General features: G+C 38.5%; 2 protein-coding genes across 9 annotated transcripts; one reads left to right on the top strand and one right to left on the bottom strand.

Moving 5' to 3' along the window:
- Nucleotides 1-916: 916 nt before the first annotated feature.
- On the bottom strand, nt 917-11907 carry LOC123710480 (longitudinals lacking protein). Of its 5 annotated transcripts, none has more exons than XM_045662412.1 (7): nt 11741-11906; nt 11018-11231; nt 10394-10657; nt 9173-9398; nt 8302-8373; nt 4857-5479; nt 917-1102 (listed from the first exon to the last, which is right to left on the bottom strand). In XM_045662412.1, exons 2-7 carry the CDS (start codon nt 11189-11191, stop codon nt 1052-1054), a joined length of 1410 nt encoding a protein of 469 aa, XP_045518368.1. In that variant the 5' UTR covers nt 11192-11231; nt 11741-11906; the 3' UTR covers nt 917-1051. The 5 variants fall into 5 exon arrangements, 4 of the variants coding, with proteins under 4 accessions (XP_045518368.1, XP_045518366.1, XP_045518367.1 ...); XM_045662410.1 differs by lacking the exon at nt 917-1102 and adding an exon at nt 3040-3279 and having other exon boundaries at nt 11741-11907; XM_045662411.1 differs by lacking the exons at nt 917-1102; nt 11741-11906 and adding exons at nt 3040-3279; nt 11330-11475.
- Nucleotides 11908-12201: 294 nt separating this feature from the next.
- LOC123710481 lies at nt 12202-22933 on the top strand. 4 transcript variants are annotated; one of them, XM_045662415.1, is made up of 13 exons: nt 12202-12352; nt 12957-13230; nt 13368-13452; nt 14356-14439; nt 16421-16489; nt 17794-17916; nt 18158-18269; nt 18404-18546; nt 18738-18915; nt 20447-20623; nt 20967-21064; nt 21702-21801; nt 21920-22933. In XM_045662415.1, the coding sequence occupies exons 4-13, from the start codon at nt 14359-14361 to the stop codon at nt 22132-22134; spliced, it is 1296 nt and encodes a 431-aa protein (XP_045518371.1). In that variant the 5' UTR covers nt 12202-12352; nt 12957-13230; nt 13368-13452; nt 14356-14358; the 3' UTR covers nt 22135-22933. The 4 variants fall into 4 exon arrangements, with proteins under 4 accessions (XP_045518371.1, XP_045518370.1, XP_045518373.1 ...); XM_045662414.1 differs by having other exon boundaries at nt 21908-22933; XM_045662417.1 differs by having other exon boundaries at nt 20967-21069.
- Nucleotides 22934-22949: the final 16 nt, after the last annotated feature.

Below are 22949 nucleotides of genomic sequence, written 5' to 3'. Positions count from 1 at the left end.
ATTAACAGTAACAAATGCAAAAATACTTTATAAAGGTACACATTATTAGGAATACTGGCCTTATAATACAAGTGATTCAACAATGTGTCAAAGTTAATTTATAAATTTCTTTGGTAACAAGGAACACACATTAAATAAACATTAACAACAAGAATTTAACAATCTATGCATAATACTAAATACGTATAAAATTATCGAAAAAAAAAAAAACATGTCTTAAACAATAGTCTTAGGATATAAATTAATAAAAATATTAGTATTTGGATTCAACTGACTAAATATTTGGTCATTAAAGGTGTATATTATGCTGTAAAGCTGCCGGTGAAGGTCGACTACCACTTCTACTATACCTACTCTATAAAAAAAATACTAAAAACCAAACTGACCATGATAATGGGATGGCAAGAAATATTTTGGTATGATTATGTGATACTTGAGCACTAATGGATTTCACCTTATGACCGTTTATTTTTACTTAATTTTGTCTCTACTTAATCGGCGATTAAAACTATTGCAGTTAGTTATAACACACTAATGGTAACTTGATTCTTCTGCTTCTTAGAATTCTTTCTTGAAATTTAAGTAAGTTGCACGGGTGATCCAGCGATCGTGAAGCTGTAAAAGATATTCGATGATGAGTGACTTCAAAATCAATATTCACAAAACGATAAAAAGCGAAAATTAGCTGAAGTCAACAAATAAGAGGACATTGCACATTCCAGCTCCCAGTAACTTTCAGTTTTTAAAGTTGTTAGTGTAGCGTTCCATAGTCGAGTCGTTAGTTAATATTTTCAAAGGTTACTGACATGTTTTCACCCAAGCCCGGGTCATTCAGAGACAAAGTCGACCTTCTCTGGTAAATCTTTGTGCAGGTGGCGCTCGTGTAGCAGTAGATTGTGCTTCTGGTAGGCGCGATACACGCAATAGGGACATTTGAAACTGGGCTGCTTCCTACACTCGTATTTTATATGCCGTTGGAGAGATCCCTTGTGCTTGTATTTGTTCCCACAATCGACGCACTCATATAGCGTCCACCCAGCTTTACCGCCGCTCAAACTTGCAGTACCATAACCCAATATATAAGGCGTGTACAAGTGCGCAACTGAAATTAAAACGCAAACAAAAATAAATACGTGCAAATAATATGAAGCCAAGCCACCGCACCGGGATGTGCCACCGAAAGCAAAATATATGCACCGTGTCTCCCATTAATTTGCTCCTTATTCGGCTACGATATTATCTACGACTATTACCTCTTGTGTTTTCATCATGCAACCTATCAACCTATCAACCGATAGTCGAGCATAATTTAAAATGGAATACATGCACCGGCGTCCACCTTAAATATATTTCAATTAGGTACAAGAGATGTCAACATGCGGGGTTAGTTTTTGTGAACTGTTATGCAGGTATAAAAAAAAAATTGAATACATACTCATCTTAACGTTAACACAAATTCAATTAAAACTAGATTTTATCAAGAATAGCAACTTTATTTAAAATACAAAAAGGTTATAAAAATACAATCAAATGCAATGGAATCACTGTCTTATTGTCAGGTATAGTAAATACTCTAAGCATTGTGAAACTAGGTCAGTTCTGAAATCACTTGGGCACGCGCACGTCGCCCTCAGCACTCGCGCCCTGAGCCTCGCCCTATCACAGCTATCTTGTATTCGTCTCTCGTTATTGAATCTCGCGATTGGAACATCACGACCGAGGCGCACATCTGAGTTGGGAGTATATACTTGTTCACTTAAAACACATTTTAAATCCTAATGACTAATTTTAGAAGGCACTTATGTATCTGTAAATGACTGTTGTACTTAGTGAGCTCTACACATTGATTGTACGATGGTAACTGCGAACGGTTCCTACGCGGCTCCATATCGGTATGGTTATTCCATAGTTTCGCGTTTTTGCAAAGCCAACGGAATAACTCTACTAACATATACGCCACATCACTTATAAACGCTAAATGGTAAATATAAAATACTTATACGCTACGTGGAAGATTTCAACATCCGAAAATTCATTTTTGTGCTCGGTTCATAGACACAGATACACTCTCGATTCAACAATAAGGCACTCGTTCCGGTCAATCCTCACACTAACGATTACGATTGGCCCCAATAACAACAAATTAACATTCGTCTGCAGGAACTTACAATTAATACGACTTAACCGCGTAGTATAAAATAAATGCAATACGTGTAAAGAGATCTAAAATAATCGAATCAAAACATTTAAACTTATGAGTATTACAAAATTAATGGAACGCAATATGGCAAAGACCTAAACTGCTTAAAAGCGAAAATAGCATCAACAGTATCTAATAATTAAAATTAATCATAAACATTCACCAGACAAAACTGGTCGACGCTTAAGGTTTAGTTGCAGTAACTGAAATGGTAACAACATTTAAAGTATTATCTCTCGACCCAACAAAGCTACGCAACATTCGAAAAGGAATCATCGTTTTCACAATAAGTGTTTGTGTACGTTATATCAATTCAGTTTCCTTTAAACTGGATAAAAATCAATGAGTTGCCGATACGGTTACGACTTCGATCAAATCATCAAATAAATTCTAAATAAATTCATGGTATAAATCGCGCGACCACCTGCGGTAACGTCTTCGGGCAGACTGTGCATGGACTTGGAAGTGGGCTAACAATGGTCTCATTAAATGTATAACTTCTGTATTCGTGTATCTTCGGAACTAGAACTTGACTCAAGCCGATTACGAGAAAAAAACTCTGGTGGCGCATGCACAGTCAGCTGTGAGAGATTAAATCTAACGTGAACGATTGCCACTATCACAAAAGGAACTACATCACATTTATCACAATCGGGCAAAATCGGGAAATCTGGCGTTTGAAATTAACATAATGAGTATTGAGAGCACTGTCTCGATTTATGTGCAGGCATCGACGTTATCCTGCTTAATGTACTGTTCCGGCTTCATAGTCACTTCGCGATGCATCCTCTCCATGTGGCGGGCTATGTGCATCTTTTGCTTGGCCCGGTACACGCAATAGGGGCACTGGAACTGGGGCTCCTTCCCGCACTCCCACTTCTGGTGGTTCCGCAGCGACGATTTGAGCTTGTAGACGCGTCCGCAGTCCGGGCAAGTGAAGCTGGACTCGCCGGGCGACGCGGGCAGGGACCGAGCGCCCACGCTCATCCCGGCCACGAGCGGTAGAGCCAGGCGCGCCGACCAATGCTCCCACGACAAGCCCCCGAGGCGCGGGTACGACTCCTCCGTCGCGACGCCACCTGAAACCCCCGACTCTTATAGACATCTCAAGCGCACGCGCACACACATTCGACATTCCCGTGAGGTTAACAGATACAAGCACGATATACGTGTTATATACATACGATACATATAAGTACATACACATACATATCTACTGTGAGTGTCCACCGAGTGCTGTGATGAAAGCGTTGCGAGAGGAAAAAGTAAAAAAAAAGAACAAAAAAGAAAACAAAACGTTTATTTAAAATGAACACGAATGAGAGAAGAATTTGATCGTTCGTTCGTTCGATTAATTCCCACTCAACGAACGAGAGTTAACAAGAGACGCGAATAATTCGACCGAAAGGTTTTAGTCACCGGTTTGTTTGTTTAGGTAAACGTGTTAAATGAATGTAGTCCCCGACCCGCGGGCTTTCTCGTCTACCTGAAAGTAGTCATTAGATTAGTATGAACAAAACAAAGAAAAGAAAACCAAAGTGAACGAAGCGAGCCTCTCGTGCAACATGCGCAAAATTGCAAATATATAACGGAAACGTTGCACTTACCGCCGACGCTACAAGCAAAAAAAAAATACAAAACAATATAAAAGGATGCAAAAAAAGACAAAAAAATAATAATCTAAAGTTACATTTTATTAAACTTCTCTACCAAATAAACCCCAATATATTCATATAAAATCACACTAAATGATTAAACTAAGTCTCGAATAATATTAAAAAACAAAGTGAACTTAAAATAATATTAACTCACGTTCAACAATCATGATATGGTGGAACGTCAAAACTGACTCGTAACGGTTAAACAACATTCATCACTCCACACCTTTAAACTAATACTGACTTTGGTCAAATAGCTTTGTAATCCTATTTAAACAACAACAACAGTATACTTTAAACTTTAAACGAAATATAAAAAGTTATTGCGAATTAAATATCAATGAATATCAATAATTTTATAAAACGTTTTTGAACACATCGATCGATCCCAGTGCACCGAAACCGAACAAATATTTAACTAAAGGTAACATCGTAGGCACTTCGTGAGCTCTGCCCGACGCCTCCTTCGGCGTCGTCCAACCTATCGCTAAATAATTTATTTCATAACATAACGTAATAATATACTTTAACACCTTTGGATTATTCAATCGGGAAGACGAGTACGGTCCCGAAACGCTCCGCTCGCGGCGGGCGACTACACCTAACGATACCATTACACTAAGTGAAGTATGGAATTATCCCGCGGAGGAATGTTAGGATACTATAACTATAAAATTCGAGTTAGTATTGCCGCTAAACTAGGTACTAATAAAGATTTCAACAATTTGGTAAATACATTTGGGAGACTGCGGTCGTGAACATTTGGCACGCGCCGCCGCAACGACAGTCAGTCTTAACTAATAAACAATACAATAATATAGACTCTAAAACGAAAACAACAAAATACATCTAAGGCCGTCGGGGAATGTGCACGCGACCAGCTCCGGCGCGTGAAAGTCGTCGACGAACGAATAAAGCTACAACTATCGCGTAATCGTTTTGGTAAAGGGTGGACTTTGGTCTGGAATCTAGATGGTGGTCTTCTTGTTGCGGCGCACCTTGTTGCTGGCGTAGAGGTACCACTCGGTGTTGTGGTGCTTGCGGATGTGCACGCCGAGGTTGCCCCGCTGCTTGGCGCGGTACGAGCAGTAGGGGCACTGGTGCGCCGGCGCCTTGCCGCCGCACTCCACGTTCTCGTGCCGGCGCAGCGTCGACTTCCAGCGGTAGCGCTTGCCGCAGTGCCGGCATTCGAACTGGCGAGACGCGTCGTCCGAGCTGTTGCCGTCGCGCTTGCGCTCGCGCGTCTCGCTCGACTCCCCGCCGCCCCCCGGCCCGAAGGAGCCGTCGGCCTCGTCGGGCAACACGATGTCGTCCGTGTCGTCCGGCTCGGCGTCCGAGTCCTCGTCTCTCTTGTACTCCGCGCTCTGGGCGACCGTGTTGTTGTTCTGCATGAAGGCCTGTCGCAACAGGTGGGCCTTTATGTTCTCCGGGATCGCGCTCAGCGAGTCCACGGGCAGCTCGGCCATCGCGGCGGGGTAGAGGAGGTCCTCGCGCGTCGATTTCACGATGTCGCCGACCTGGATGCACGGCGGCACGAGGGCCGCGGCCAGCGAGCGCTGCCGGTGCTGCACCGACAGCAGCGACAATAGAGCCGACGGCAGATGGCTATCCTTGTGAAGCTCTGAAATGCGACAATTGATCGTAATGCAAATAATGAATCGAGCGCGACTACGTCCGTGTTAATACTACCGAAGGCTAATTAAGGAACCAAAGAAATGCGTTATAATAAAAAAATCTCTGTTAGAAATTAAAAGGCGAAGCTTCTAATCCATGCAAACATGCACAATACAAAAGATGTCCGAGTATCTTCCCATAAGTCGGGGCGGGGCGAAATGAGAGGCCGACGTCGAGTAAAATCGTTTAATAGGTCAAAAAATATTCCAATATCAATAGGACATCGATACACGAGACTTAACTATATAATTAATACCGTATAAGTAAAAGGAAGATCGTTAAGGCACTGGACACAAGGCTCGGGCGCGGGAGCGACGCGTCACTTGACGGACACGGGGCTGGGGCTGGCCGCCAGCTGCATGCAGTCGGGGTGCTTCTTCTCGACGTGCTTCTTGAGCTCGTTGCGGCGATGCTTGCTGTAGGTGCAGTAGGGGCACTTGTACTGGGGCTCGCGGCCGCACTCGAGGGTCACGTGACGCACGAGGTTCTTGCGCGCGTTGTAGCATCGCTGGCAATTGGGGCACTTGTAGCCCTTCTCCGTCTTGTACTGCGCGCACGGCAGCTGCGCCGAGCCGCGGGGCAGGATGTGGCAGCGGGCCTCCTCCCTCTCGCCCGCCCTCTCCTTGGGCTGCGCTAGCTTCTTGTTCTCCTTGCTCTCTTCGGGAGGCGTCATCTCCGGTATCTTGGTCACGTTCTTGAGGATGGCCAGAGTGGTCGCCGTCGCCTCCTCGCACACTTTTTTACTACGAGTCATAATACCGCGCGCCGGCGTTTTGTCCCCTGAAATAGAAAGATTGCAGAATAATAACACGACTAGGTCGGTGCGGGCGGGAAATAAATTAAGCTCAAAGAAAACCCAAATTTCAACTAAACAAACGATATATATATTCAAAAAGAAACTTCTAAAGTCGACAACGCAATATAAACTTATGAAAATCAACTAAATATAACGAAAGCTTAAAATCATTCCGACGACGCGTAGAGTCCAGCTCGGAATGATTCTTTACATCTTAACATGATTAACCTACGAAACAAATGGCACTCTAATAGAGATCAAAAGCTTATCAATAAAAGTTATAGAGTTTGCTCTCTCCGTGACTATTCAAAACAATTCATGTTTTACAAAACTGGGTATAAAGAGAAAAAAAAACTTAACTAAAATAGAAAATATGAGTATGTAAATAAAGCGTAAAAAGCTCAAAACGTATGCTTTACAGAAATGTGGCTAAGCAGGGTCTTTTTCTGAGAATACTTCTTTCCGCAAAGTTTACAACCGAAATGCTTTCCCTTCAGGCATTCATACTTTTCGTGCCTCAGTTTGTTTCTTCTATATTTATAGCGCTTTTTCTTGCAAATCGAACAAACGTGCCGCCTTTCCGTCGAATCTTCGCATTCTACTTTCGGCTTTCTACCCCTTTTTTTCTTCACTTTAAACTTGTCTTTTTTAATAATTTTGGAAGCACGGCTTTGTCTTTCCCCCGATTGGAATTGCACAGGGACCGTGTCGACGACCTCCCATCGTTTGAGCAAGCCACGTGTTAATGGAAAGGGGGTTTTAGCGAAGGTCAGGAGGCTACACAACGGCTCTGCAAGGGTAAATAAAAGCAATGATAAAGCAGGGTTTAAAGCACGAGTGGTTAAGCACAAGGTGAACGTACAGAGGGCGGCTTGCGGTCGCGCTTATGTAATGAGGTCGCGAGGGTTACAGTCTAGCCCCGCTTCCGTGTACCCGCGTCCTAATTACACAGCTTGCAATTGTCAAAGTTTTGGGAGTAATGTAGGAAAATGAAATGCGCATCCACTAGGAAATTGAAACGACATGCTTACTCAGAGCCGGCCTAGTGAACATGCAATGAATTTGAACGTAAAACATGAACTGATAAAAAAAGTAAACTGCAGTGAAATCACATGTGAATGCAAATAAAAAAATAATAAAAATAAATAAATAAGCAACATACATAACGAAAACTAGGTCATTTTCATAATAATTACCTTTTATTTTTCATTTGGTGGAACTTCTCCTCGTGAATAGCACTGGCGAGTAAACCCGAACTTAGCGGCCGAAAAAAAATTGTAATTCGTATTCATTTAGCAAAAGTGCAATGTGCACGCGATCTACATAGTATAATCGGTAATACAATATATACTACCTTATGTATACGTCTCACTTACCGCAACCATCCCGCTCCAGACGGTTAAGTAATTAATAAGTTAGCACTTAAGGTTACCGTTACATTAAATGGTGCATGCAATGAAAGGTCCCACATACAAACACAAGCCAATTAATAACATCAAAGGTATACTTACCTCTCGGCTCACTTAAAATACCTCGCCTCAAAGGCTACAAAAAGAAAAAAACCTTTACCGAATACCTTTAACCTGAAAATCTCGTCGGAAAAAAATTCATACATAGATATCGGGTATAGGATTAGTATTTGATAAAATTAATGATTAGGTATTGTTTGTAGTTTCACATGTGAAAACACTAGCACTCTCGACTCCGGTGTAATAATATTTATATAGATAATAAATACATTTTAAGCGATAACTGTTTGTCTAGTTTCAAATTATGGGAAGACATTGCGCATTTCATCCGTTCCTTCTTTTTTGGATCAAGCAACTTTTCCACTAAAATCATCGTTAACACAAGTTGATTGTTCCAATAGATAACTTGAACCCAACAACAAATTGCATTGTGTGGAAAAGGGCAATGCAACTTGTTCAGTATTGCGAGCGAGTGTTGCCACTCACAAATAATAAAGGTCTTACCTTGCGAGTCTCGAACACTGTCATTTGAATTCATTATTTCATCTTGAGATTGTTCCATGTGCCATTGAAAATCTGAAAAAGGACATTTCTGTAAACATCGACCCTATCCGAATAGTTTCAGCTCGCTCTAGGCCTTCGAGCAAGTCGAAATGATAATGGCGATACATCACTACTGTTCTAGATGCAGTGCAGCTAATTAATAATAATAATCGTAACAAGCAAACCCGTCATTTCCATTCGATGAATGTCTATTGAAAAAATCAACACTCAATAAGTGAATTTCGTCAATACGCTCTCAATATTATATACAAATATAAGGATGTCTACTCCATTTCAGCGAGATTTGTATATAACCGGGATTACTAAATATATGTACACATTTTTCATGTTTTAAGGGTCGCAAACAATGTTCTTTTAATATTTTATATTTGCACCTTTGAAATGTGGTAATTAATTTGAAATATCAAATGAGTTAGAATTGATTTGTTAGAATGTTAAATAAACTAAACAGATAAAAAAAATATATCAAATAAATATAATTTGGTAACAATAAGTTGAAGTTTAGAAAACAAAGCTCCTTGAATCCAAATCATACCAACTAATACTTAGCCTGTAGACACCAAGCTCGTGTAGAATTTCCATCCGAAATCATACAATTACATTGAATTTGAATATTATTATGATGTAGAAAAACTTTATAATATGTAAGAAATACAATATTGCAGAAACGGGTTAAAACCTTTCACAAGCACATTGGCAATATAATTATCCGTTATTAAAATACCTAAATGCATTAAGAGTTAAGTTAATTGGAGACGCTTGAACCTGTCAAGTTCAATTTAGAAGATGTATCAAAATATAAAAGACTCACTCCGTACGACGTCGTTATGTTGAGCAGGCGGATCTCCAGCATCTTCATCGAGTGTCAAGTCCTCCACTCCATCCCTGGAGACTTCTTCCTTGCATGGTATTTCTTCATGTTCAGGGACCGGTGGGGCAACGGGAGTCACTTGTTCGTTGGAAAGGCGTCTAACTTTCTTGCGGCGCCTGGTCGGGCTCATTGAACCTTCGCGGCTGTCGATGCTGCCATCACGAACCTGGTGGTCGGTTTTAATTAAATATTTGTTTAATGAATCCTGATATTTTAATGTTAAAGAATAATTCAACAACATAGATGTTTTATTAATATGAGATAAATACAAGAACTGTTATATAAAGGAAAAACTATTTTGTGATTAATTGTCCCTTAATGTTTTCTATAATAATCTTTGGTCAAGCTTATTCTAATTACCACACTAGTCTCACCAATCTGTTCTAGGAATATAGATATGTACAACAAAAAAATCTGTAGTGAATTCTGACAAGATATTACTTAAGCATGATTTTGAATAAATAAATAACTTTTAATTCTCTTCCACAAACATGATGTATTTATTGATTACTTAAAATGTAAATATCCGTTGCTGTAAACAATCATAAATATTCACAGGTGGGCAAATAACAACCTTGTTTAAACTAATGCATTGTAAGTGCTCAATTTAAAAAAAAATTGATAAGATAAATTAACAATTATATTCAGTAATAAAGGGAAGGGATTGTATATACAGAGAGCGAGATGATATGTCATATTTGTCTTATAGTGGTTTGAAGTGTGTTATTGTTTTAACTTTTTTTGCAGTTTTAATTATGTAATACACAATGTATGTTTTACAGTAATATTGATTCAATTTAACGTAATGTATTATAAATAGAATAAAGAATATGCAATATGAAATATAAAAAATGTAATCCATACAATATTTTAAACTTTAAAAAGGATTGTGTTCAAGTTATTACATTAGAAAGGATAAGGCAAGAAGCATGTATTGGTGAAAGGATTATGAAAAGTTTTACAATTCTTTATTGCACTTTCAAATATAAATTAGCTTTATAAACATAACGTGGTTTAACTTACAATAAAGATAAAGGAATTTAATAAGCTGTGTGCCTTTGAGGTTTATATTATTATGAAGATTGTACCAATTTTATGTTTGTCTTATTGTGATTAGTAATAATATAAATGCAAAAATAACTTAACAAATATTATATTTACCTGTGGTGGGGGTGATGGCGCTCTGGGCGGGTGTGCAGGGGGGAGTGTAACGTGGGAAGGGCGCGACGGAGGCCTTGAGGGCTTGTTATCAGATAGACCCTTGATCTGAAGAGATTCTGCTGCTTTCAGTAAAGCAGCTAACTGATCTTGGGATATATTCACTTCTCCTCGGTACATATAATCCATCATAGCTCTTAATTCAGCATACTTCACATCTTTTAAGATAATTATTGGATGCTTGTCGAATTGCTGTGACAATACATTCTGCAACAATTGTATAGTTTATAAATAAGACATTTGTTTATAGCTGTTATTATTGAAGATAGGAATGCAATTTTAAAATGGAATGTTGTTAGGTCATTCTAATGGTTTAATTAATTTATATATCATTAAGATTAACTAATAGTAAAAGGAAGAGCATTAATGATTCTAAAACGAGTATTTGGAAAAGTTGTAAGAACAACTTTCAGTTGCCAACTCATCTATGCATTAATATAATCTAATTGCTTGTAATGTACGAAAGCTAGAAGCGACTGGAATGTTTATTAGAGCAAAACTGTGCTAGCTTGCACTAACTTATACATGAATCAATTGACCTAGTTAGTTTGTTAATATGATACGCACCTCAAAATAGGGACTGCAGGCGGACAAAACAACTTTATGCGCCTTTAGAGTTTGTCCTTCGGCAGCCAGAGTACAGTCAACGTGAATTCCCTTCTCGAGTAGAGTGTCGAAAACTGACACCAACGTAGATTGGTGATTGTTCCATCGCAAACAGAACTGTTGATCGTCGTCCATTGTTCGATGTTCCCTTTAGCTATTCGTCGCGCCCACCCTCCTATGTTACAAAACAACAAAATTAACACTCTCCACTAACACAACGCAATAATTAGGCCAACACGAAAACTATTTCGTGCGGAAAGATTCAATGCCTACCGTTCTGAATAAGTAATACTATTTCAAACCAATCAATCTTCAAAATGAGATCACGGCTGAACTTAACTAAATTAAACTTCATAGGCCATGTAAAGTAGACGTAAGCGACGCGGCACAAAGAAAATGGCCGCTTTTCCAGCGCGACAAAAAATAAAATGGCGACGAAAATTCTAAGTTTCACTATTTTCGGAACTAACTTTTCCTTTCATAGAACTAATTCGAAGTTTTGAACAAAGTTTGTTGTACATAAATGTGACATCAAGTTTGAAGACTACAAAACTTTTGAGAAACTTTCGAAAAGTTCATAGCCACAGTGGAAATTTTCAGAAAAGTCGTAGCGATAAAGTAAGCACTTATCAAATTCTTCAAGGTAGGCTCTTACTTGCATATGTTATTTTAACAATTACTCACCTTATCTATTTCATTAGCTATTCTAACAACTTAATAACACAAATATTTGTTCTGAAAAATTAATAAAACACAATAGTTTTTATAATTAACACATTGCTTTGCACACCCGCCAGCTTTCTTGATGAAATGAAAATACTAAACTACGCTATGTTGCAAGTTTAGCGAAGCGAAAGGCACCTCTTTAAATTACACAAGTTGGAAACGAACAACAGATTGACCCAAAATAAGCTCAGCAGAATATTGCCAGGTATTTTCTTAATTGTTTTATGAAATGTATGTAAAATATCATATTATTAATGTTGCATCTTCTAAACACTTAGAGTATGTTTTAAATTAATTTATATTAAGTAAGCATTGTTTTGATTACTGAAATGAGTTTTTGTTATATAAATAAAAATATTTCTACTCTGTGAACTGCACGCGCTATAGATGAATGTTGCCATTATGAGCAACGTTTAACATTTTAAACAACTTGTATTTTGTAGTCTGTACTCTGTATCACAATGGCTACCTAATAACTTAACCTTGACCTATTTTGTAAACTGTGTGTATAGTTTTATAAAGTTTATATTTGTAAAGAATCAGCTTTTAACATATTCTGATTATTGTAAGGTATATTTTCTACGTTTTATAAACTTCACGATGTTTGTAGATGTTTGATCAGACAAATAAACAAAATTTCGTTGATAATGTTAAATACCAATGTAGCATGCATTATTGTACAAATATATTATTAAAAATAACTACACAACTGTATATTATTTTTATTGTTGGGGGTAGGCGTCAAATAGTCAAATTTATAAAATAATACTTAATAACTTTAACAAACAAAAATATTTTTTTATAAAAACGCCATCTGTTGTAAAAACAAGAAAATTTAGTGAAGTTTAATGTTTCTGTTAGTACCAAGAAAATGTTTTCTGCCATGGTCGCCTTGGCCTCTAACGTTATAAAATATAAACAATAAGCTCATTCATTATAACCTAAGTAAATTTATATAATTCCGTATGGAGATAGCCATAGGATCAAATACTAAGCAAGGGGATTTAATACCTACGTAACTCCAACCTTTGTTAAAAATTTTATGTGTTGCTTAATTATACATGTCATTTCGTTGAAACAATATAATAGAAACTGACAAGAAATATAATATTACAAATATCTATTATTTATGTTATTAAGCTTTATTAAAGTACCTACTTAATGCAAATTGCAGATCTTACAGCTTACATTTCCCCATAGCGAGGCTTTGTCGCTTCGTTAAAAAATCGATAGCATTAGTACAAACGAATTATACATTCAGTTTGTGTGCGTGGCTTCTTTGGTGTGCGGAAACAAAAAAGCACAAGAGTGAAATTCTTGTAATAAAAATCAATCGGAGTGGAGTAAGGCGCCCCACAGGCGCCGACCGGGCGCGGGGCCTCTCCCCGCTGCATACCTATATTATATACGTCATAGAGCTCCAATTGTTCTACCCTCGAAAGTAATTTGTAAGAAATCGTTACTTCTTGTATATTTTAATTGAATTGATATTGATTAATTCTGTTTTGATTAGCGGTACATAATGACTATATGCTTCATTCACAACAGTACCTGTACCTGTAATGATGTAAAATTTAATTTTCAGATTGATTTTTATAGTGATCTGAAAACTTGGACAGCTTCATACTATCAGGCCGAATTAAAAGTTTGATGAACAATGTATAACGTTGGTAAGTTAACATAGAAATTAAAATATCTCGAAGCGATTGCGCGAGGAGCGGAAGCTCGCTCCAGCCGGCAAAAAGGAAGGCGATTGTTTTTATTTGTTTGGCGCGGGAAAAAAGTGAGCCCGCCCTGCACCTCCTAAACATGCGCCACGCAGCGACGCAGACGATCGGCTGTGCGAATTCACTTTCATTTGCGACATCCCATCGTTTCCCGAAGGTCACTGTGCATTTGTTTTAACCCCACGTGTGACACGGCCGCCTTTCCCGCCGACCGTTGACCGACTAGGTGAGTTAACAGATTGTTCGCTCGTCTCCTCTTTCTTCGCGTTTATCGGTTCCTCTTTACGTCGTTCTTCGCTAAGAAGTTTGTAATTTCGCGGCTGGACGGCGTGTGTTCCTTGCGACTGAAGGGAGACCTGTGGAGGCTCAACCCGCAACTGCCGTGAACTACACATCCCTCGACAGGTGACACGCGAACGTCTACCGCGCCGGTCTATCTTTTTACCACCACTGAAACTTTAAAACTTTACTATGTTTTATTCGGAAGGCCTGTACGTGAACATCGTTTGCAAAATAAAATTAAAAAAGCTCCCGGCGGGCTCAGACCGGGAAACGAAAGAGAGGGACTTAAGTTTGCACTCTTCATTTGTGCACGAATCGAGAAAAAATTCAATAAAGCTCGCTTCCTTTTGTCTAATTGCCTATGTGAACCTACTTATATTACGCCGATTGTTCGATTCGCGCGACTTTGTGGAGAAATATTTTGTTTGATACGGACGGGCGAAAGGGATGGTTTTGGAGTCGAGTCTTGTTATTTCATTCGTTTGTAAGATTTAAGTTATATTTGAATTAAACTATTTTTTATCACTGAAGAATGGTTTCTATAAAACAGTCTTTGGTTAACAGGAAATGCCCGGTTACGGCCCGTCTCATGTTAAGTGTGAGCCGCCTTCAGACGAAGAAGACAACTGTCAGTACGGAAACTATTACGTGAGTTACTCTTTCTTGATCTACTTAGAAAAGTAAAAAAAAAATATTGTTAGTAGAATGTAATGTTAAATTATCTAATATGGTGGCAGTTTGTTTTGAAGCACTAATCTCAGAAACTACAGTTTCCGATTATTCTTTAATGTTGGATAGAAATAATCTAGTACAACCGTTTGTTTAAATTTGTACTTTTCTTTTTTATTCACACTTGAGACTCGAGTCTGCTATTTGTATGCTAAACGGGTCTTTCACAAAAAAATCGCTAGACTGCTATATTCATATTGGTCCATCGAACGCAAAAATTCAATGGGAACCAGTAGTTTCTAATAATATTATACACAAATACTTAATGTCGTATATATATATATATATATACCAGAAACGGTACAATATACTTTTAAAACGTCTTTTCTATCTTTATTATTTTATGTACTTGAAATTCGTTTTAGTGGTTTTAACTACAACCGTAGTTGTAAATATTTGCAGACGCTATATTTTGTGGCATCAATTACTAAGGGAATCTTGTTTTTAATATTTTGGCAATAGTTTTGACAATGAGGCAATATCTTCTCCACACTCACAAATATTGCTATCGACAATACGAAGCCTTGCTAAATGTTGAGAGGTGTACATACATGTCCTAAACGCATTCTAGATATGATAGATAAGGGAATCTTGAATTGAATACTTAGTGAAATACGTGGGTAACACTGAAAATGTTTAGAACTGGCCAGTTAGAAACATTGCTAATATTTTTTTTAAAATTTCAATTTTAGAACTCTTTGGTAATGTAATGTAGTATATTATTGCATTCATTTGTCATTTGTTTTTGTGAATTGGCGGCAAATCTAAAACTTGTTACACGTGAAAATGAACCTAACGCCAGAAAATTTTCTGTCAATGATTTATTATGACTTTCGCTGTGGGCTTACTCAACAACAAAGCTATGATAGGCTGTGATTAGCATTTCTTATTGAAGCCCCATCTCGTGCCACTATTTACAATTGGTTTAACGAGTTTAACCATGGACATAGCAATCTCAAGGATGATCCGCGTGAGGGACGTCCATTAACACCGACTACTGAAGATAACATCAGTGCTGTGCGAAGCATTATAGAGGAAGATAAGAGAGGTACCTATCAGCAGATACGGGCAAGCCTAGGCATTGGTATGAGTCAAGTTCAAAAAATATTACACGAACATTTAGGCGTCAGCAAGCTTTGTACCAGATGGATTCCCCATACTTTAACCGACGACCAGAAACACCTTCGCATGGACTGGTGAATATTTGACTATGGCAGGTATCGAGACAATGAGTCCTGTCCGCCATACAGTCCTGACCTGGAGCCCTGTGACTTTCATTTATATCCAAGAACTAAAGATAAAATTCGAGGTATTCGCTTTACGAGCCCTGTAGATGCGTTGAAGAATAATGCTAAGGAAGAATGGGCCCACTGCTTTTCTCAGTGGTACCATCGAATGCGACGATGCGTAGAGAGGAACGGAGATTACTTCGAAAAACAATAAAAGTATTGGTAACTTCCTTTACAGTGGATGAAAAGAATTAATTTTTAGAATTAATCAAAGGCGAGTTTCTAAAGTAAAATGTTGATTTTGTAGTTTTTACTCAGATTACTATTTTCGTTAGGTTAAGAAGAAGAAGAAGAAGAAAAATGAACTTCTCAAAATATGTTTTTTCTTTCATTTGCGATATTTAGTAAAGTTTCCTATTTGGTGTTGAAAAAATTGTGAAATTATGTATTAGCTGAAATTTTTGTTGATACATTTACAGAAACGCGTTAACGGTTCAAGCCCATCGATTGTTGCTATCAGTTATTTATTAAATTTGGAGTGGGTTGATTTCCGGTGAATTTACGAATTAAATTATTTTTATGTAATTTTTGCAATGACCAGTAAATACTTCAGATAGCCATCATAGGTAATATAATTTAATTAATTATATTAATAAGTCTCTGGTTTGTAGGAAACAGAAAAACCACTAAACATAGAATATGACGGAGATGTGTCGGCTGATATTTTGGATCAATTGCAGGTATTTATAGAATAATTTCCATTTTACCATAAATGTAGCTTAAAAATTTTGATTACACCAGGGCCGTATGAGATTTTCAATAAGTTTTTATGAAACAAATAATGTTGTTTTAATCTTACTGCGACTTTCCGCATTGATTCAGAGCTATTTCTAGAGTGGTATAAGGATAAAAAATTACGTTATTTTTAATTCTATATATTACGAAGGATACATATACTTAAATACTTACGTAGTCGGTCCCAAAGTTCTGTCATAAATGTAAATAATGATACAAACAAAAGGACTGATAAGTTTTTAATGAGTGATCTGTCAATTTATGGTACATTCATTAAGGAATAGAAATAGCATAAATTATTCGAAATATCCTCCTCCTCCTCCCTCCCTTCCTCCCTTATTTCTAATTCATGTCGAGTTTCGTGGCTGCTTTTTTTAAAGATGACTTCAAACCTTCCAAATTTTTATGGGGTTTATCACAGACCTTACGCTCTAAGACTTGCCAAATTTTATGGTCCAGAGGATTAAGGTCCGGACTGGAGGAAGGCCCGATCCTCATGTCTAATTAAGTCCATGCTTTGACGCTCAAACTAGGTTCGAGTGGTCTTGGCTTTGTGTGCAGGCGCAGAGTCCTGTTGGAATACGAAGTGATGTCCCGCAAATAGCGTGTTGGGCAGGTCTTTCACAAGCCGATCCAAAACCGTCTCGCGTATCGCTTTAAAAAGCACCCGATCGATCGAGCGATCTCTTAATATAAGCCTTATTGCTTTTAGACGAGCATTAAGTAAGGCCACTCTCTTTTTGTATGTTCGTACACCGAGATCTTCATTTCAAACCTTTTTTACTATTTTCCTGCTGACACCCTCCTGAGGCTTCAACTTTTTACTACTACGTACTTGCGGAGCTTGGCCTGTGAGTTCTTTTCTTGTCCTTCACACTGGAGAATTCATTGTTAAGGACAAGAAAATAACTCACCGGTCTAGAATTCATCAGTATTTTTTGAGCAACTTGAAAATTGTACTCGGCTGGTGCCCACAGCGGTGAAACGCAATGCAGCTGTTCGGTTTTCATTCAATGTCCATCCTCCATCGTGAAAAATAACGGAAAGTGATTGTTTTTTGTGTACGGAACGTGATTCAAAAAAGGAATGCAATGTTTTTTATAACATCATGTTCGAGTTTAAAAAATAAAGGCTACTGACAGAACTTTGGAACGTATGTTTGACAATATGACATCATTCCATTGCTGAGCTCATGTGGCTGGATACAATACATTATCAATATGAAGTAATGAAATCGGTGTATAATCAGTTCTCATCAGAACTGGTGGCGGTGCCAGCGGCGCCGGCTGCGACTCCCGTATGCGCCGCATTACCCGCCCCGAGGGAGGCTTCGCTCGCTCTGCTCGAGCCTGTCAAGACCCATCTGATGCAGGTGCTCATCAATAATATTCGATAATTATTAATCTTAAAGTTCTTGTCTTATTTGGTTTTGAAAAAAAAAACGTTTGCTTAAACGGATTGGAAATTGATACTCCTGCACAAGAGTATACATACGGGTGACTAAGTCTTCTCAGTCTTTCTCAGTAATTTTCAGTAAGTTCGTAAAAGTGTCGCTTGATAATAATACCTACTAATATAAAATACGTTTTCACTGTATTATTTTATTTCGCCAGGGTTCGGAGCTGATGGAAAAACATATATCACTATCGAGTGCCACGGACATACTTGACACGTCTGACTTTGCACCTCTTCTTAATATTAAGGATGAACCACTTTCAGAGGGTGGTAGGTAACAATTATGATTGAGTCTTTTAAATTAATTTCCATTTTTATGACCTATTTTATAAATAACCTCCAAGGCGACTTCTTTTCCTTTATTTAAATCACATCGCTGGGTTAAAACCCATTATTTATTACAGAAGGTCAGCAGCTGAGTGGCGATGAAGCGAGTGAGGGTTCCACTCCGGAGACGAGCGGTCGAGGAGCAGCCAAGAGCTGGTCTCAGCTGGACATGGAGAGAGCCCTTGACGCGCTCAAGAACCATCACATGAGTCTCACCAAGGTAGATAAATCGGAAATATTGTAAAAAACTTTTTTGCATATCTATACAGACTTTTCTAATCGTTTCGTTCAAACAGTAACTGGCTAACTTTTACCGGCTGGTGCATTTCCGATTCCTGGTTACTAAAGATTTTATGAAAAATCAACTAAACACGAGAAAAATAGAATATGTATTAGGTTTTCTGGCTCCAGGCCTCCTCGACCTACGGCATACCTTCGACCACGCTGTGGCAAAGGGCCCATCGGATGGGCATCGACACGCCCAAGAAGGAGGGCTCCTCCAAGTCCTGGACCGACGACGACCTCAAGGCGGCCCTGCACGCGCTCAGGACCGGAGCCATCTCCGCCAACAAGGCCAGCAAAGCATACGGTCAGTTCTTTATTTTAGGCTTAAGGCCGTGTTCTGTATGGAACATGGCTTTAAAAAGCGTTACGGAGATGAACCAAGAGAGAAGATTATATGTGTTCCCCTGTCTAATCCTGATAGGGCCTTGGCCTTTCATTGCGTCGCAGAATGTTTTTTTAATGAAATATAATATACGTATAGTCTATATATGAGTTTTTGTGGAATTTAAGATTTTTTACTTTATTTACAAAAGCTTGCCAACGCCCGGTTTTGATACATAAAGAGAAGATATTATAAAAACAGCAGCAACTTTGGATGCCACATTTGGATATCAGTTATCCTTCTGAAAGGAGAAAAAATGGGATGATGGGGTGTCAAGAAATTAAATATAGTTTAAAGTTTATTCGCAAATAAAAGTACAATCCAAATGAACATTTGCTGAAAACTATACAACTGTAGCGTATTCAGATATGCTGCGCACGAGTCGATTATATAAAATATTTTTTGTGTTGATTTTCGGAACCCGGAACTGTCTCAGCACTAAACCAAGTATCGTAGAAGCTTTTTCATTGTACCGTCGCGGTGTTCTGTAAATGTAAGTAAGTTTATTGTCAAAGAGTAACTCCTAGTCACGAATCTCTTCTCGAAGCATTATGTATTTTTGGACATTCAGTTTCGTGCCATTGGACTAGAATAACAAAAATCATCAAAATCACACGGCAAAACTGAAGATCTTCTGCATAAATATTAGTTAGAACGCTTGATACTGCTTCCTTTATCATTTATAAATATATTAAATAGTTTTCGCACTAGCCTTGCGGTAAAAGTAGTCGTATATTTTTTGACATAGCGTGCGATGCGACGCCATTTTGAATAGAGAATCTTTTTGGCGGTTTCTTAAAAACATCATTAATTTGTTATGTTCAATTGAATTGTTAAAGCTAAGTTAAGAAGTTGTAAATAATTAACATAATTAAATCTTACATACACTTTAGCCTACCTGAAATATGCAAACCCTCCCTATATAACTGTATTTAACTCTATGTAATTGTTCATTAAAGCAATTTAAATGACAGGTTTTACGAAGCAATCAGTAGGAAATTGTTTACATAACAAAATTAACAACTGGAATTCAAATTCCAAACAATTTTAATAAAGATTTTTCCATATTAATTTCGTGATATTCTTGCTGCACAGAGATTTTATATTATATTTCAATTTGATTAGCTTCGGTCTGAAGTCCCCACGTTGGGTTATATCCAGCTGATCGCGATTGTCCCTCTTAGCAATCAAATTGACCCCCTTCGGGGACATGGGCCCCACGTTTGGAAACACTGGTGTAGGTTCTAGCATCTAGTCAAATAGCCTTTGGAGTAAGTTCGATTAAAACTTAACTGTACGTATTCGTTAGAGTTGTCCACTACTGCGGTAAATAGTAATTCAAGCCGATGTGGTAACGTTTACTTAGTTTAGATTAACCAAAAGTTGCGGCATTCAATTTCATACTATAGATCTCTGTAATGGAAGATAGTTAAATTAAACAAGAGAGCTACAGGTATACCCAGCAGCACCCTGTACAAGATAGCTCGACGAGAGGGAATCCGCTTGGCGGCACCCTTCAACGCGGCGCCCACGTCTTGGCAAAGAGCCGACCTGCAGAGGGCTCTCGACGCCATCCGTTGTGGCGCTGCCTCCGTGCAGCGGGCCGCTTCTCATTACGGCATACCCACTGGTGAGTTTCGTACCAGAGGGTAGTCTCGGAGGTGTGATAATAACTGGCAAAACAATTTCGCCACTCTTTTTAGTCGCCAGTTTTACAGATACTTGGTTAGGGACTGCAACCATTACACCGTGCTAGTCCTATATCACCAATGTAACATGTCAAACGTTCATATCGAAATGACATTGGCCAAAGCTCGGTCACGTGACCATTTGCATACGAATTCATTCGGCATCAGTGGATCGCGGTTGTCGCAGAAGCAATCTATTGTCCCTTAAGTTTGAGATGTGTCCCCTCACAACTTTAAGAAGAGTGTCAGATTGTGAATTTGAAGTAACGTAACTTAACGTAACAGGCACGTTGTACGGGCGGTGCAAGCGGGAGGGCATCGATTTGTCCCGCTCCAACCCCACGCCGTGGTCCGAGGACGCCATGGGGGAAGCTCTCGAAGCTGTCAGGTATTTTATCGTGTTATTATAGTTTATTAGTACATTAGGCTTTACGACCAACGAGTGAGACCGGCCTCCGACATCAATAAAAGTTAATAAAAGTTTAAGAAAGAGAAAGAAGATAAAATACTATGTAGTGGGATTAGATCATTTTTAAGAAAACTCTTTTAAACGGATCGAAGCTATGTATTATTATTATAAACTTATAATTAATTTACATAATTTTCAGTCACCGTGACCATGAAAGCTGTAAAGCACGCGAAACCTCGGAAAAATTTAAAATTATGTAAATAATTATGAGTTTATAATAATAATACATAGCTTCGATCCGTTTAAAAAGTGTTTTCGTAATAGATAATTAATTTTTTCAGTCGTTTTCAAATATTTTTTATATATTAAAATCCTATTTGGGAATTGAAAGCACACAATTAACTTTCGACTGGCGCCATCTTTAGCCGAATATATTTTTTTTTATAAAATAGGGGGCAAACGGGTAAGAGGCTCACCTGATGTTAAGTGATACCGCCGCCCATGGACACTCTCAATGCCAGAGGGCTCGCGGGAGCGTTGCCGGCCTTTTAAGAATTTGTACGCTCTTTTCTTGAAGGACCCTAAGTCGAACCTATCAATGTTTGTTTCAGAGTCGGCCAGATGTCGATCAACCAAGCGGCCATCCACTTCAACCTTCCCTACTCTTCACTATACGGTCGCTTCAAGAGATGCAAGCATCAGGTGGCTCAGGTAGCATTTTAATACATCTTATCAATAGGCCAATCCAAACTGAGAAATTACATTATAAAGATAACGATTACGGTATGAGCGTTTCATTTTAAATGATTGAATTGAGTCACGTTCGCAGGAACACCGGCAGGACAAATCCCACGAGAACCTTCCGGAGGATGTTCAGGAACAGAGCCACCCTCGGGAGTACTTCCCGAGCTTCGGGCCGGAAACGCACTCGAGCGAAGCGACATCTATGCAGAACGTGCAGCAACACTACAGCCAAGCGATGTACTACACTCAGTGCAACGTGACCAGTTGAGGACATCCTCCCCGAATCGTGGGGAACAATGATGCCGTGGTTTATGACCGTTTCTAATCGAAACACATTCGTTACGGGTCAAGGTATTAAGTATTGTTAACTGTGGTTAGTGAATTAGGTTAGAGTGATCGTAAGTTATTTGATCCGAAGAAGATCACGTCTGAAACTACCGAGTCTTTGTTTTCATCGTTTACGCGACTGCCGAGTTATCGGAAACTAGTTTTCTTTTACTTCCTCATTTGTACGATATCGTAGATTGCTAATATAAAAAAATAAGCTTTATATACTAAGGTATAGGTGTCCATTATCGAAATACGTAATTTCTTGTATTGTGATACGTAGTTGTAGGCGTGTGTGAAGTTCGTATCGTAGATATGTTTCGTTCGTTGGACGAACGCGCTAAAGTGCGATAAGAGATGGCGCTGTTCTTTGTTTTTACTCGCCCACTCGGGTCAATTCTCTCTTTGGGAGACGAGAATCTGCTTCTGCTCCTGTGCATTATTTTATCGAGAGCCATGTCATCATGTATCCTACGATGAACTTCAAGTTAACTTAAGATTAGCTAATTATTATATAACTCTTAATTAAATTTTTTTAGAAATCTTTTAATTGCTCATTAAGTGACTAACCATTGCAGTACTAAAAATGTTAATAAATGATTTTAAAATGTCCCAAACGTGTGACTTCTTTGATCGGATGCCATTTCAGATGTAACAGACGAATAAAGGGTGTTTGTAAAAAAAAGCCAACATTTGTACATAAAAGTCGTTTTATTTATCTACAGTTAGGATATAAAATAAATTACAATCTTATTTCTCTTAGGCTGCGACGTTCGTGTTAGACTCAC

This window comes from Pieris brassicae, chromosome 5, assembly GCF_905147105.1.
Source record: "Pieris brassicae chromosome 5, ilPieBrab1.1, whole genome shotgun sequence".
NCBI classification, from domain to species: Eukaryota; Metazoa; Arthropoda; class Insecta; order Lepidoptera; family Pieridae; genus Pieris; species Pieris brassicae.
Note: the sequence above shows the minus strand (reverse complement) of the source record. Positions and strands in the feature narration are given on the sequence as shown.